This window comes from Coregonus lavaretus (genome assembly GCF_964263955.1).
Source record: "Coregonus lavaretus genome assembly, chromosome: 4".
In the NCBI taxonomy this organism is placed as follows: Eukaryota; Metazoa; Chordata; class Actinopteri; order Salmoniformes; family Salmonidae; genus Coregonus; species Coregonus lavaretus.
The window spans coordinates 19,321,890-19,338,026 of NC_139991.1; the positions used below are offsets into that span (position 1 = coordinate 19,321,890).

Sequence of the window (16,137 nt, forward strand, 5' to 3'; positions counted from 1 at the left end):
TCACCTTTGGCAGCGATTACAGCTATTATTATTAATGTATAAAATAAACTGAAATAGGACATTTACATAAGTATTCAGACCCTTTACTCAGCATTTTGTTGAAGCAGCGATTACAGCCTTAAGTCTTCTTGGGTATGACGCTTCAATCTTTGCTCACGTCTATTTGGGGAGTTTCTCCCATTCTTCTCTGCAGATCCTCTCAATCTCTGTCAGGTTGGATGGGGAGTGTGGCTGCACAGCTATTTTCAGGTCTTTCCAGAGATGTTCCATCGGGTTAAATTCCGGGCTCTGGCTGGGCCACTCAAGGACATTCAGAGACTTGTCCCGAAGCCACTCCTGCGTTGTCTTGGCTGTGTGCTTAGGGTCACTGTCCTGTTGGAAGGTGAACCTTCGCCCCAGTCCTGAGTGCTGTGGAGCAGGTTTTCATCAAGCGTGTCTCTGTACTTTGCTCCGTTCATCTCTCCCTCGATGGTGACTAGTCTCCCAGTCCCTGCCGCTGAAAAACATCCCCACAGCATGATGCTGCCACCATGCTTCACCGTAGGGATGGTGCCCGGTTTCCTCCAGACGTGACGCTTGGCATTCAGGCCAAATAGTTCAATCTTGGTTTCATCAGACCAGAGAATCTTGTTTCTCATGGTCTGAGAGTCCTTTCGGTGCATTTTGGCAAACTCCAAGCAGGCTGTCATGTGCCTTTTACTGAGGAGTCGATTCCGTCTAGCCACTCTACCATAACTGCCTGATTGGTGGAGTGCTACAAAGTTGTTTGTCCTTCTGGAAGGTTATCCCATCTCCACAGAGGAATTCTGGAGCTCTGTCAGAGTGACCGTCGGGTTCTTGGTCACCTCTCTGACCAAGGCCCTTTTCCCCCGATTGTTCAGTTTGGCCGGGCGGCCAGCTCTAGGAAGAGTCTTGGTGGTTCCAAACCTTTTCCATTTAAGAATAATGGAGGCCACTGTGTTCTTTGGTACTTTCAATGCTGCAGACATTTTTTGGTACCCTTCCCCAGATCTGTGCCTTGACACAATCCTGTCTCAGAGCTCTACAGACAATTCCTTCCACTTGGTTTTTGCGCTGACATGCACTGTCAACTGTGGGATCTTATATAGACAGGTGTGTGCGCCTTTCCAAATCATGTCCAATCAATTGAATTTACCACAGGTGGACTCCAATCAAGTTGTAGAAACATCTCAAGGATGATCAATGGAAACAGCATGCACCTGAGCTCAATTTCGAGTCTCATAGCAAAGGGTCTGAATACTTATGTAAATAAGGTGTTTCTGTTTTTGCTTTCTCATTATGGGGTATTGTGTGTAGATTGATGAGGGGAAAAAAAGTAATTTAATCCATTTTAGAATAAGGCTGCAACGTAAGAAAATGTGGAAGAAAGGAAGGGGTCTGAATAATTTCAGAATGAACTGTTATACACACACTCAGCTCTATAGGCCATCACCATGCCTGAGCTGGTCTTACACTGCTGGCCAGGGAAGGCTCTACCAATGTGGTCTGGTCCAGCAGACACTGTTTTAGTGGCTGTTGATGCTGAGCTGTAGCAAAAGCCGTGCCTTTTTGAGAGTGGGCTGTTACCCACACACAATGGGGCAAAACAAATATCCAATTAAGTAAATCTGGGCTACACAATGTAAATCCAATCCCATATGGGGGTGTAGTGAAACACACAATGGGTTGGACGATTCTCTTCATCACTCATCTTGAAAAAACGTATACTAAGAACGTGGAAATCAATCAATCCACCATCATTAACACAATGGAAAAATTGAATTATTTATTATTGAAATACCATGGGTGACAGAGAAAAACAAATTGTTACAATTGAAGGCGAACAATAATGCAGACAATAGGGATGGGGGTGTGAGCATGCGGGGCAGGTGAGATGTAGTCGTTGTTTGTATAAGTTTGTATTTGGAGTAAAAATACATATTAGGTATAAAATAAAGTTAAAAATGAAAGACAGAAAAAAAATCAATCCCATGCCCTTCTGTCTGTCCCCCTTCAGCACGGTGGAGATGGAGCACGAGGTGGCCTGCCTAGACATCACGCCCCTGGGGGAGGGCGGAGAGTCGCCCCTCTGCGCCGTGGGCCTGTGGACGGACATCTCGGCACGGGTCCTCAAGCTGCCCTGCTTCACCGCCCTGCACAAGGAGATGCTCGGAGGAGGTGAGAGGGGGGTTGGAGCTTCAACAGAGGTGTACTAAAGGGTAGTGAGGGATGGATGGATAGATGGAGCAACTGATTTTAACCTTTGTGTAGCCAGGTAAGTCTGTGTAACTTCGAGAAAAAGCTAATGTCCACTGTACTCGAATACTCGGTTCAAGGTTTTGTATTCGGTGACTATTAATCGAATACAAGTTCAATATTTTTAGAAATGCAACTATTTAGCAGGCTAAATTTATAAGCGCTGACAACATTTCTAACGCTAAGATATGTTTATTGTTTGGAGTCTGTCAGTGAAAATATTAGTTTAGTTTTCAGTTGTGTATCAGAACAACCAGTAATTGGAGCAACTGTTATCGCAGCCCCATTTTACGCTAACATGCTAGTACTCGAGTACGCTAAATTATTTTTGAGAGTACTCGAACACAGACATTTTTTCAAATGCCCATCCCTAATGTCCGCCCACTGTTTTGTTGCTCCGAAACGTGATCTATTAATAAAGCTTCTGTAATATCATGATTGGGAGCAGCACAACAGTGGGCACACATTCCCTTTTTTCTCTGTATTGGACATTCTCTTTGTCCTGCTCCTGTTCATCTTTTTGGATGTGTTTATAAACCCATCTATTCAAAGCCTGTGTGACTTGTCCATGAAAGGGGAGGGAATCCTAAGGGACAGAAGCACTCTATTGGTTCCACGCGTCCTAGATCCATTTGCAATGTTGCACAACCATGTGGAGGATGTTATGTTTGACCTAGCTGTTAATGCCTTCATATTTGCCCCTCGGGGATGAATAATAGAGTTGTTTTGAATTGACAGTGGAATTCTGCTGCTATTCCAAAGCTTTTCACACATTTGACACGTTTGTGTATATTTGTGTGTTTCTGTGTGTGTGTGTGTTTGTGTGCGTACAGAAATTATCCCTCGCTCCATCCTGATGACGACATTCGAGGGCAGCTTCTACCTGCTGTGTGCCCTGGGAGACGGAGCACTTTTCTACTTCGGCCTGGACCTGACGACAGGTCAGGCTGCTGGAGCAATACATTGTGTTGTTGCCTTTTGATTGAGTCACATTTGAATAAACATTCCAGACAGTTAACTGCACCATCATGTAATTCATTGATATAACAAATTAGGTTAAGAAATGTCAAATAGGAAGCTGTTAATAGGCCTGTTCATTGTTTCTTAAAAGCTGCAGTTCGATTCTGTTTCAGAATTCTGAAAATGTATTGGAAAATGTAAAGAAAATGTCAAACTCTTCATTGGAAATTCAGAGTGTACAAAACATTAGGAACACCTTCCTAATATTGAGTTGCACCCCCTTTTGCCCTCAAAACAGCCTCAATTTGTCAGGGCATGGACTCTACAAGGTGTCAAGCGTTCCACAGGGATGCTGGCCCATGTTGACGCCAATGCTTTCCACAGTTGTGTTAAGTTGGCTGGATGTCCTTTGGGTGGTGGACCATTCTTGATACACACGGGAAACTGTTGAGAGTGAAAAACCCAGCAGTGTTGCAGTTCTTCACACACTCAAACCGGTGCGCCTGGCACCTACTGCCATACCCTGTTCAAAGGCACTTCAATATATTCTCTCCCATTCACCCTCTGAAAGGCACACATACACAATCCATGTCTCAAGACTTAAACATCCTTCTTTAACCTATTTCCTCCCCTTAATCTACACTGATTGAAGTGGATTTAACAGGTGACATCAATAAGGGATCATAGCTTTCACCTGTATTCAACTGGTCAGTGTATGTCATGGGAAGAGCATGTGTTCCTAAGGTTGACACTCAGTGTATATTGAAAATGGAGATGGTTTGGAATTGGAATTGCAACTTATCTCCTGAATAGACTGAATTGAAAGTGCACTTAACCCTGGCAGGTTGGCAAACGTATTGTTAAATCGTTGACATTGACCCTGTTGTGTTGCCACCAGGCGTGCTGAGCGAGCGTAAGAAGGTGACCCTGGGCACCCAGCCCACAGTGCTGAGGACCTTCCGCTCCCTGTCCACCTCCAACGTGTTTGCCTGCTCCGACCGGCCCACCGTCATCTACTCCTCCAACCACAAGCTGGTCTTCTCCAATGTCAACCTCAAGGAGGTCAACTACATGTGCCCGCTCAACTCCGAGGGCTACCCCGACAGGTTAGTCAGTCACGCGTAGGGCTGTTACGGTGACCGTATTACCGCCACACCGGCGGTCACGAGTCATGATGGCAGTCAAATTCTACATGACCGTTTAGTCACGGTAATTAGGCTTCTCCAAGCTCTGATGCTGTTGATGGTCATTAGTAGCCTACCAAACTTGCTAACTGCCTGGTACTCAGCACTCTATTGTCCCTCTAATCACTCTGACATCAATGGAAATGTAATCGAAAATCTAATCAAACACTTTATGAGAGCCCATGAGCTCATGTTGCGCAACATTTCTATAGGCTATGCAATTGCGTGAGAAAACAGAGTGATGGCCTCTATTAAAAAGAGGAGGATCCCATCAGCTTTCTATAGGCTCGGCCTACTATATTTATTTCTCAACTTTCCTAATATTAAGCATATTGCTTCTCTTTACACGAGGCTACACACCTCATGTAGCCTAGCGCATAGGCCTATATGTTTTGAGAAGATTTGTATCACAACTAAAGTGGCCAAATAACACCTTAAAATGAAGCACATTAAACCACTTTACAGCGGGTGTAGAGCCAAATTGGCATACATACGCAGCGCGTGAGTTTCAAGTTTGGGGAAGATAATTTTCACCATATAAATGAATCTTTATAATAAAAGCATAACATGCATAATCGCATGTGCGGTCACTTTTGAGAATGGTGTTGTCCTGCCAATGGAACATTCGCGCTTCTAGCCTACTTCCGGGTGCGCATTGCTGTGCTTATATTGTGAAGAAATAGCCTAATAGTTTATCAACATTTTAAGCTAAATGTTCTGATCTGTTGCATCAGGCTCATTGCTTAAAACAGGTTTTTTGATGCTAGTGGTTGTATTAATGTGGGATCTATCGCATCCCACAACTGTCCCAGACTGTTTGGAATATTAATTTCTCGCTCTATGGCTGACACCAATTAGTCGACTGGTCGATTGGTTGGTCGTTAGGCTGTTGGTTGACCGAGATTATAGTTGAGCAGTAACCAATATATATACACACACACTACCTGTCAAAAGTTTTAGAACACCTACTAATTCAAGGGTTTTTCTTAATTTTTTATTATTTTCTACATTGTAGAATAATAGTGACGACAGCAAAACTATGAAATAGTACGATCTTTGTCCCCATGTGCAGTTGCAAAGTAATCTGGCTTTTTTATGGCGGTTTTGGAGCAGTGGCTTCTATCTTGCTGAGCGGCCTTTCAGGTTATGTCGATATAGGACTCGTTTTACTCTGGATATATATACTTTTGTACCCGTTTCCTCCAGCATTTTCACAAGGTCCTTTGCTGTTCTGGGATTGATTTGCACTTTTCGCACCAAAGTACGTTCATCTCTAGACAGAACGCGTCTCCTTCCTGAGCGGAATGTAGGCTGCGTGGTCCCATGGTGTTTATACTTGCGTACTATTGTTTGTACAGATGAACGTGGTACCTTCAGGCGTTTGGGAATTGCTCCTAAGGATGAACCAGACTTGTGGAGGTCTACAATTTTTTTTCTGAGGCCTTGGCTGATTTCTTTTGATTTTCACATGATGTCAAGCAAAGAGGCACTGAGTTTGAAGGTAGGCCTTAAAATACATCCACAGGTACACCTCCAATTGACTCAAATGATGTCAATTAGCCTATCAGAGGCTTCTAAAGCCATGACATCATTTTCTGGAATTTTCCAAGCTGCTTAAAGGCACAGTCAATTTAGTGTATGTAAATTTCTGACCCACTGGAATTGTGATACAGTGAATTATAAGTGAAATAATCTGTCTGTAAACAATTGTTGGAAAAATTACTTGTCATGCACAAAGTAGATGTCCTAACTGACTTGCCAAAACGATAGTTTGTTAACAAGAAATTTGTGGAGTGGTTGAAAAATTAGTTTTAATGACTCCAACCTAAATGTATGTAAACTTCCGACTTCAACTGTATATATAAATAAAATAAATAAATGTGCGCCCGTCTCAGTGAACTAAGACTAAAGGCCTAGACTAAAAGCCATTTTATGCTTGATCTGAAAATGTTGTCAGAGGCTCCATATGGAGGGTGTGACGCAAATGCAGAGCCTCCGGAGGCATGCAGTGGCCAAATCAAGCTCCGTACCACATCGCCCTGCGCTTCCCAAATTGTGTAACTATGCGGAGGGCTCTGTATAGCTCCGCGTTGACATGATTGGTTGATGGTAGGTGGGGGCAGTACATCCTGTATAAACACAAACTCACTTCCTTGACAAAAGCTCTGCACTACTCTGTGAAGCATAAGAAGTATGAATGCCATGACTTCTGCTGAGGCCATATCACCGTAAATGTGCATGGCCAATGCAGACGTGGGATTGACCATGGCCCAGATGCACAATGCCCTTCTCTCTCCAGAGTGCGATCTTAACCGGCAATTTGTGCACATTCATTGTCTCATAACTTCATTGTGTGAATTGTTTGCTTTGATTGTTTTTTTTAGGGGGTAGATCAGCTTTAATACTGCAGATAGATTGTAACTTACATCAATGTAATTGTCTGCATCACTTCCAATCCCCCATGTCTTTTTTTTTTTTGCATATATATATATATATACATACAAACACATTGATTGTTAGTGTAGGTCAATTCCCCATTACATATACAGAGCATTCAGAAAGTATTTAGACCCCTTCCCTTTTTCCACATTTTGTTACGATACAGCCTTATTCTAAAATGGATTAAATATTTTTTTCCCTCAATCTACACACACTATCCCATAATAACAAAGCGAAACAGGTTTTTAGAAATTTTTGCAAATGTATTCAAAATAAAAAACAGATACCTTATTTACATAAGTATTCAGACCCTTTGCTATGAGACTCGAAATTGAGCTGAGGTGCATCCTGTTTCCATTGATCATCCTTGAAATGTTTCTACAACTTGATTGGGGTCCACTTGTGGTAAATTCAATTGATTGGACATGATTTGTAAAGGCACACACCTGTCTATATAAGGTCCCACAGTTGACCGTGCATGTCAGAGCAAAAACCAAGCCATGAGGTCGACGGAATTGTCCGTAGAGCTCTGAGACAGGATTGTGTCGAGGCATAGATTTGGGGAAGGGTACCAAAAAATGTCTGCAGCATTGAAGGTCCCCAAGAACACAGTGGCCTCCATCATTCTGAAATGGAAGACGTTTGGAATCACCAAGACTCTTCCTAGAGCTGGCAGCCTGGCCAGACTGAGCAATGGGGAAGAAGGGCCTTGGTCAGGGAGGTGACGAAGAACCCAATGGTAACTCTGACAGAGTTCCTCTGTGGAGATGGGAGAACCTTCCAGAAGGACAACCATCTCTGCAGCACTCCACCAATCAGGCCTTTATGGTGGAGTGGCCAGACGGAAGCCACTCCTCAGTAAAAGGCACATGACAGCCCGCTTGGAGTTTGCCAAAAGCCACCTAGAGGACTCTGACCATGAGAAACAAGATTCTCTGGTCTGATGAAACCAAGATTGAACTCTGTGGCCTGAATGCCAAGCGTCACGTCAGGAGGAAATCTGGCACCTTTCCTACGGTGAAGCATAGTGGTGGCAGCATCATGCTGTGGGGATGTTTTTCAGCGGCAGGGACTGGGAGACTAGTCAGGATCGAGGGAAATATGAACAGCGCAAAGTACAGAGAGATCCTTGATGAAAACCCGCTCCAGAGCGCTCAGGACCTCAGACCCTAAGCACACAGCCAAGACAACGCAGGAATGACTTCGGGACAAGTCTATGAATGTCCTTGAGTGGCCCAGCCAGAGCCCAGACTTGAACCCGATAGAACATCTCTGGAGAGACCTGAAAATAGCTGTGCAGAGCTTGAGAGGATCTGCTGAGAGGAATGGGAGAAGCTCCCCAAATACAGGTGTGCCAAGCTTGTAGAGTCATACCCAAGAAGACTAGAGGCTGTAATCACTGCCAAAGGTGCTTCAACAAAGTACTGAGTAAAGGGTCTGAATACTTATGTATTGTGTGTAGATTGATGGGGGGGGGGGACTATTTAGTCCATTATAGAATAAGGCTGTAACGTAATAGAATGTGGAAAAAGTCAAGGGGTTTGAATATTTTCCGAATGCACTGTATCACCAGTAGTAAATCTACCGTTAATTCCTATCATTTCAATTCTACAATGTTGTTACAGTAATTTATTTTAATGCATTAAGTGGCTTGTAGGCTATGCGTGGAAGCCAGGAGATGCTTAATGTGTTTGTTAATTTCATGACCGCCACAGCCCTAGGCACGTGCATCTCAATAGTCTAAAGTGGCTTCCTTAGCTTCTTCTCCATTTGGACTGATGTGGGAGACGAATTCAACAGGTTTAACAGACTGTTTTTCCCTGTGTTTTTAAAGCAGCGCAAATGGTGGCGAGGAGACTGAGACTTCCGTTGTGTTTATTTTTCTCATTCAAGGAATCTAAGAAAAGAATCGGAATGATTACAAAGCTAGAAGTAATATGTAACTTATCTGTTGTTGTTGGTGTGTGGTTGTAACCTGTGTGTGTCTTTGGCAGTCTGGCTCTGGCCAACAACAGCACTCTCACCATCGGCACCATCGACGAGATCCAAAAGCTCCACATTCGCACAGTTCCCCTCTACGAGTCTCCCAGGTAAGAGGGAGCAACACCAGTAGAAATAGTTACACAAAGTAGAAGTATATCTTTGCAATGGATTTAACATTTGTCTTTCTTTTGGGACACTTTTTCTCTCGATCTCGCTCCCTCTCTCACTTACTCGCTCCCCCTTTCTATCTCTCCACTTTATTCCCCCTGCTCTCTCCCTCCCTCTCTCAGGAGGATCTGTTACCAGGAGGTGTCTCAGTGTTTCGGGGTGCTGTCTAGCCGCGTGGAGATGCAAGATGCCAGCGGGACCACGGCAGCAGTGCGCCCCAGTGCTAGCACTCAGGTAGCTGCACACCATCTGGTGTTTCAATGTACCACTGCCAAGATCTCCTATTCTGGGCCCGTATTCATACATCTTCTCAGAGTAGGAGTGCTGATCAACGCCTTTCGAATATGGGCCCTGAGCCTTGTTTCCCACATTCAACGTTTTTCATAATGCATCGTGACTTAAGTGCAACTGCGTGTTTTGTAGAATAACAGTCTGGAAATATCTGTAAACTTCGCTCTATATGAACTAAAGCATCAGCATTCAGAGAGAGTTACTGCATTCTATTTAGCAGTGTTAGTGCAATGATGTGTTTTTGGGCAAAATGCCTTGAATGCTAGTGATGCACATCGCTTGGCTGACAAGCTGTCCAGATTACTTAGTTTAGATTTATTGCACATAATGATAAAAAATAAGAAAGGAGAAAAAAATATGATTTACAAGACTTGTAGGTGAGGAAGAGAACCTACTCCCTTTTTCCCTAGCCTTGTGGGTGTGCATAGTCTGGGGTTTTCATATTTTCCCACTTTCTCTGCCTTTCGTATCTCCTCTCTTTTTACCTCTCCCCAGGCTCTGTCTAGCAGTGTGAGCTCCAGTAAGCTGTTCCCCAGCAGCACCTCCCCACACGAGACCTCCTTCGGGGAGGAGGTGGAGGTGCACAGCCTCCTGGTGGTCGACCAACACACCTTCGAAGGTAAGTTAGTTCCCCCTAAAAACCGTCTTGATTAAAGACAACATTTGTAAATTTGAAGTGAATTAATTTGATCTGTTACTGGTGATTGGTGAGCTGGTGATTGTACGCTTGAGGAGTACACACAATTCTCACCTTTTTGTGGTGATTTGTCCTCAATAGTGGGATTTTTACATGTGTGTTCATCCTCCCAGTGCTCCACGCCCACCAGTTCCTCCAGAGTGAGTACGCCCTCAGCATGGTATCCTGCCGCCTGGGCAGGGACCCCTCAGTCTACTTTATCGTCGGCACAGCGATGGTCTACCCAGAGGAGGCGGAGCCCAAGCAAGGCCGCATCATCGTCTTCCACTACACTGACGGTTAGGATTAACTTTTTCTCTCTATCTTTCTTTCATTCTCATTGTTCTCACTCACTCTTTCCCATCTTTCTTCTCCTGTCGTTCTCTTTCACCCCCCCTCTTGCAATCCACCAATTTTTTTACTCACTCTCTTACACTTCCTTCTACAGTCTCTTCTTACATTTACATTTTACTCATTTAGCAGACGCTCTTATCCAGAGCGACTTACAGTTAGTGAGCGCATACATTTTTCATACTGGCCCCCCGTGGGAATCGAACCCACAACCCTGGCGTTGCAAGCGCCATGCTCTACCAACTGAGCTACAGGAGCCCCTCGTCTTTTTCTCTCACTCATTCTCACTCACCTTTTCCTCACTCGTTCCATGCCTCTTCCTCCCTTGATAGTGCCTGATAGCACCTTCCTATCGATAATCATCTCAGTCATTAAGATAGATGACTCCGAGTGAACAAATGCTGTAAATACTGTATCAGAGAGCTATAACACTAGCCTGAAAACCAAACTGATATGCTGCATTTAACCATTTTGTTGTTTTTTTTATCCTGGAATCCAAACCATTATGCTCGGTTTCAACATTCTTTCACGGTGAAAGAAATGGTTAAACAAAACATAGCAGTTTGGATTTCAGGCTACTGTAACACCAACCCTGACCCAGACTGTGTTATTTCTCTTCATCTGTGTAGGTAAGCTGCAGACGGTGGCAGAGAAGGAGGTTAAGGGAGCCGTCTACTCCATGGTGGAGTTCAATGGCAAACTGCTGGCCAGCATCAACAGCACAGTGAGTATTTCACTTTTGATGGTTTGAAAGTAGAAGTTTTTAAAGCCAGCTCCTATTTTACAGGTTAAAGTTGTAGATACTCACATGTAGGGACATTTTTCCATCCACTAAAATTAAAACTTTCACTTTGTCTCTCATTGCCATTAATGCATCACTAAGTGAATATTTGATTTATGTGAAAGTTAGGATTCGCCCCATGTTACTTGGCATAAAAAACAAAGAAGATTAAAGGAGACATTCCGCAGATGTTTTATTTCTCTCTTGGTGTTGCTGCCTTGTCAAATTCAGTGCTTCCTCAACAATGGACCGTACTAGCCATAATGGCTGCCACAGTGAAACTGTAGTTATGGGACCCACAACCATACGGAATGGGTGTTAGGGATAAACTTGAATTACAGAGAATTTAGTTAATTTAAGTCTATCCAGTAGTATTCTTTGGAATCTAAAGGAACATTGAAGGGGGTATTTCTTGTAATTGTATGATATACATGTCTCCTACAAAAACAACCTTGGTGCTTTCGAGTCCTTGTTACTCTGAAACTACACTGCAGCGTCTAGACTGCTCCTCGACAATTGTGTATGTCAATATCAACGCATCATCAATGTGCGCACGCCCCAGGTGCGTCTGTACGAGTGGACCGCTGAGAAGGAGCTGAGGACAGAGTGTAACCACTACAACAATATCATGGCACTCTACCTAAAGACCAAAGGAGATTTCATCCTGGTGGGAGACCTGATGAGGTCTGTGCTGCTGCTGGCCTATAAACCCATGGAGGGCAACTTTGAGGAGGTAAGGAATGATACTAAGAGAGGCCCTGCCAGTGTCCCAATTCTCCACCCTTTCCCCTAAGAGGATGGGGGATGTGCTCAATGCCACACTTCAAGGAGGAGGGTGTAGAATTGGAACACAGACTAGCTTTATAAGGTCTAAATGACGATTTATTTTGGTTTTGCTCATGTACAGATTTTTTCATCGTGGGCGGTTCCCCCTTGGAATACAGCATTCTCCAAAATATAGATTTGAATGCTTTTATTTTGTCGTACTCATTTCTCATGGGCTATATCGAGGAGGATTCAACACCAAACACTTGCAATGAATACGAACTTGAGTTATGAGTTAGAACCATTGTTTGGTGGATGAATAAAGTTTATTGAATGGAATTGAATTGAGCCACTGGTGATACGACTGCTTTTCTACTGTCACTCTTCTCAGATCGCCCGTGACTTCAATCCCAACTGGATGAGTGCTGTGGAGATCTTGGACGATGACAACTTCCTGGGGGCGGAGAATGCCTTCAACCTCTTTGTGTGTCAAAAAGACAGGTGAGGTGGAATCCTCTCTCCTCGCCTCAGAAGGAAGAGACCTCTAATACGGTTTAGGAGGCGAAGAAATAGTATGCGTAGAATCGCAGAAAGACTCATTGAGATGGAGGCCGACCTTGACATGTCCTCACACGCTCACCGCCGTCCTCCATAAGCCGTCGAGTTAATCATCCATGATCACTGAATTCCATTGAGCTTTATCTTTCTCTCACATGTTTGTGGATGCCACCGTTTCTCTCTGTCTTCTCTCCCTCGTCCTTCCTCCTGTGCTCTTTCGCTTTCAGTCATCACATTTGTATTCTGTTTATCAATATACCTTTCTTATTTCTTACTCATTACCTCTCATCTACATCTATTGCTTTTCCCATATATATTTTTCTTCCTGCCTCTGTATCCTTCGCTTTATCTCTGACACTTTCACTCAATTAAATTCAGTTAAATGTAGCTTTTTTAGAATGAAATAAATGGGTACACATTGCCAAAGCATGAAATAATTAGGACCAAAATAGAAGTTGAGCTCTCTCCCCCTCTCTCTCCCTCGGCAGTGCGGCCACGACAGATGAGGAGCGACAACACCTGCAGGAGGTGGGCGTGTTCCACCTGGGGGAGTTTGTCAACGTCTTCTCCCATGGGTCACTGGTGCTGCAGAACCTGGGCGAGAGCTCCACCCCCACGCAGGGCTCCGTGCTCTTCGGCACCGTCAACGGCATGATCGGTAATGGCCCCCACTGCCACACGCCGGGGTGTATTCACTAGAAACCAAATGGAAGCAAACAGGGCGAAACAGGAAGGGCCTAACCTGAATTTGTCCAATAAGCAATGCTTGTTTTTTCGTTGCAAAACGTTTTGCTATGGTTTGTTAGTTTGCAGTAATGAATACACCCCAAGGTCGTCTTCATTCAGTAGAGCATGCAGTAGCACAACATTTTGTGACTGCAAGAGAGAGATCTGTGTTCTTATTGGACATGTTTCTGTAGCAGCACTTGGGTTTCAAAATGTTGTTTTTCTGGTGCCTACTGAAGCAGTACTGATGCCGGTTTCAAGGTCCCAAATGCCCTCGTGTCTTTTTTTTGGCTATGTAATGTTAGTGAAGCGGTCCGTTCTACAGATTTTCCTCAACTTCATAAGCACCCATCTTAAGGATGAGAGGTGGGAAGCAGTGGAGAGGGGACGAAAGTAACTTCTAAGTGACATTACTTTCTCCATTTCTTTCATAGCTGTGGTAATAAAGAAAGGGGAATGAAGGCTTGGAGTGTTCACTGAAGTTCTGCAATGACTATTATTTCACTGAGGCACCTTCACAATTCTCCTGAAAGTTGTTTCACCTTCCCTCAGTCAGACAACCCACACTCAAATTCCCTCTCAGCTTCCATCTTTTCTCCTTCACTACTTATGAGTGGCGAGCACCAGCGAGCGTACGGATCTGCACACATCATCCATTTCGGTTCTCCTTTTTCTTTTCTCCAATAAATGACAAGCCATCTGTCTTGTGTCTCTAGGTCTGGTGACCTCTCTGTCCGAGGGCTGGTACAGCCTGCTGCTGGACCTGCAGAACCGACTCAACAAGGTCATCAAGAGCGTGGGCAAGATCGAGCACAGCTTATATCCTTTCCTTCTGGTGTGTGTGTGTGTGTGTGTGTGTGTGTGTGTGTGTGTGTGTGTGTGTGTGTGTGTGTGTGTGTGTGTGTGTGTGTGTGTGTGTGTGTGTTCACGTACGCGCACGTGGACAAATACCTGCCCCTGTGTATCACATTGAAAGTGCCTTTTCAGAACCGGTGAGCGTCACTGTCACGGGTGGCAAAGCTTGGTACCACCTACCTTGACGTGCGCTGTCAGAATGGTAATGGTTGTCATAACATGCCTGTAAATAAATGAATGAATGAAAAGGTGCTGTGTTTTACCGTGTCATGTGTGAATGAAGCGACAGCCTGAAGTTGACATGTAGCCGTGTGTGTGTGACACGACTGCCTGTCATCCATATAAGATGGGACAGTGCTTGATTACAGGGAAGAATCAATAGGGTTGTGATGGTCATGGAATTTTGGATAACGGTAATTGGCCAGCCAAATGACTGCGGTCACTGTAATAACCGTTCGATTAGCCGCTCCTCCGCTCCTGACTGCATGTGCTGCCATAAAAATAGAATGAATAGAACGGGCGTCCCAATTCAAGTCAATGATTCTACATTACCATGGAAATTATTGCATCACGATACCAGGCAGTCCTGAGTGAGTGGCGCAGCGGTCAAAAGCACTGCATCGCAGTGCTGAGGCGCCCAACATCCTGGGGTTTGATCCCAGGCTGTGTCACAGCCAGCCGTGACCGGGAGCCCCATAGGATGGTGCACAATTGGCTCAGAGCCGTCCGGGGTAAGGGGGGGATTGGCCCGGGGGCTTTCCTTGGCTCATCGTGCTCTAGTGACTCCTTGTGGCAGGGCCGGGCACATGCAAGCTGACTTCGGTCATCAGTCGAACAGTGTTTCCTCCGACACATTGGTACAGCTGACTTCCGGTTTAAGTGAGCAGTGTGATAAGTGGCGTGGCCAGGCAGGTCATGTTTTGGAGGACGCATGACTCAACATTTGCCTCTCCTGAGCCCAATGGGGAGTTGCAGCGATGAGCCAAAGATCGTAATTCTGAGAGAAAATTGGGTAAAGAAAATACGCTTTTGGCCATAACACCCTGAACACACCTGATCTTGGTAGCTAAGCGGGGTCGGGCCTGGTTAGTACTTGGATGGCAGACCGCCTGGGAATACCAGGTGCTGTAAGCTCAAAAATAAAATAAAACAATACCAGGCAGCCATTGCGTGTGTACCCATCAGTTTACCAGTAAAATTGCAAGGGTTAGAGGTTCCAAGCCCGTTCTATTCACTTCTGTTCACTATTTATGTGCTGCTGCAGGGAGGGGGTGTTGCCTAGGCAACCGAAGACTTGTTCACTACAACATATTGCTTGTTTCAGCAAGGAACAACAAAGTTTCATCAAGTTGTTAAGAGTCCATGTTAACACAGAAACGGACTCAACCGCACAAATTCCCGGCCGTCAGCTGTTCGAACCCCCCCAAAATGGTTATAACGGGTATTTTATTTTCAAGACGGTCTTCATCCATAACCGTCGGTTTCACGGTTATACAGTAATTGTGCCAGCCTTAAGAATCACATATTTGAGAAGCAGACTCTTATAGTGGTCTAAAATCACTTACGCTGTACTTTTGTTTTTAAGAATAACTTAGTTTGAAGCAGAGCTTGAATTAATATGAAAAATGTGCCAGTTCTCATTTTAGGGGCCGCTGCTCATTTAAATTATTCAGTACATGTACTCATATTTTAGAGTGAACATTCTATGAGTACTCAAACCAAAAAAAATGCAGGTTCCGGTACTCAAAAGGACAGAGTTCCCTGTAAGAAGAGTGGCTTTGCTGTAGGGGTATGTGTGTAGGTGTGTGTTTATTTGTCTTCCTTGACTCTGTGGCACCTGGAGGTCCTTCCATACGGAGCGTAAGACTGAGCAGGCCACGGGCTTCATCGACGGGGACCTCATCGAGAGCTTCCTGGACCTGGGCCGCGCCAAGATGCAGGAGGTGGTCAGCACACTACAGGTACGAACACACATACACGCTCTCTCAAAAACACTTCGACGTACACACACGTACACGCTCTCTCACACATATACATGCTCTCACACAGACACACACACTCATTCACTCGCTCTCTCACACACACTAGCTCGCTCACACTTTTTGGAATGCAGTGACACTTGATAATGGTACCACTCAGCTACA

General features: G+C 44.6%; 1 protein-coding gene across 2 annotated transcripts in view; it reads left to right on the forward strand.

Moving 5' to 3' along the window:
• LOC311128482 (DNA damage-binding protein 1) overlaps nt 1-16,137 on the forward strand; it is a 32,396-nt gene that overhangs the window by 15,620 nt on the left and 639 nt on the right. For both annotated transcript variants that reach the window (XM_084160649.1, XM_084160650.1), the window contains exons 13-25: nt 2,018-2,178; nt 3,090-3,197; nt 4,115-4,322; nt 8,834-8,929; nt 9,113-9,224; nt 9,777-9,900; nt 10,092-10,256; nt 10,938-11,032; nt 11,652-11,822; nt 12,246-12,355; nt 12,901-13,070; nt 13,855-13,957; nt 15,831-15,954. In XM_084160649.1, the coding sequence (XP_084016775.1) occupies nt 2,018-2,178; nt 3,090-3,197; nt 4,115-4,322; nt 8,834-8,929; nt 9,113-9,224; nt 9,777-9,900; nt 10,092-10,256; nt 10,938-11,032; nt 11,652-11,822; nt 12,246-12,355; nt 12,901-13,070; nt 13,855-13,957; nt 15,831-15,954 (1,747 nt within the window). The remainder of the gene's footprint in view (nt 1-2,017; nt 2,179-3,089; nt 3,198-4,114; nt 4,323-8,833; nt 8,930-9,112; nt 9,225-9,776; nt 9,901-10,091; nt 10,257-10,937; nt 11,033-11,651; nt 11,823-12,245; nt 12,356-12,900; nt 13,071-13,854; nt 13,958-15,830; nt 15,955-16,137) is intronic.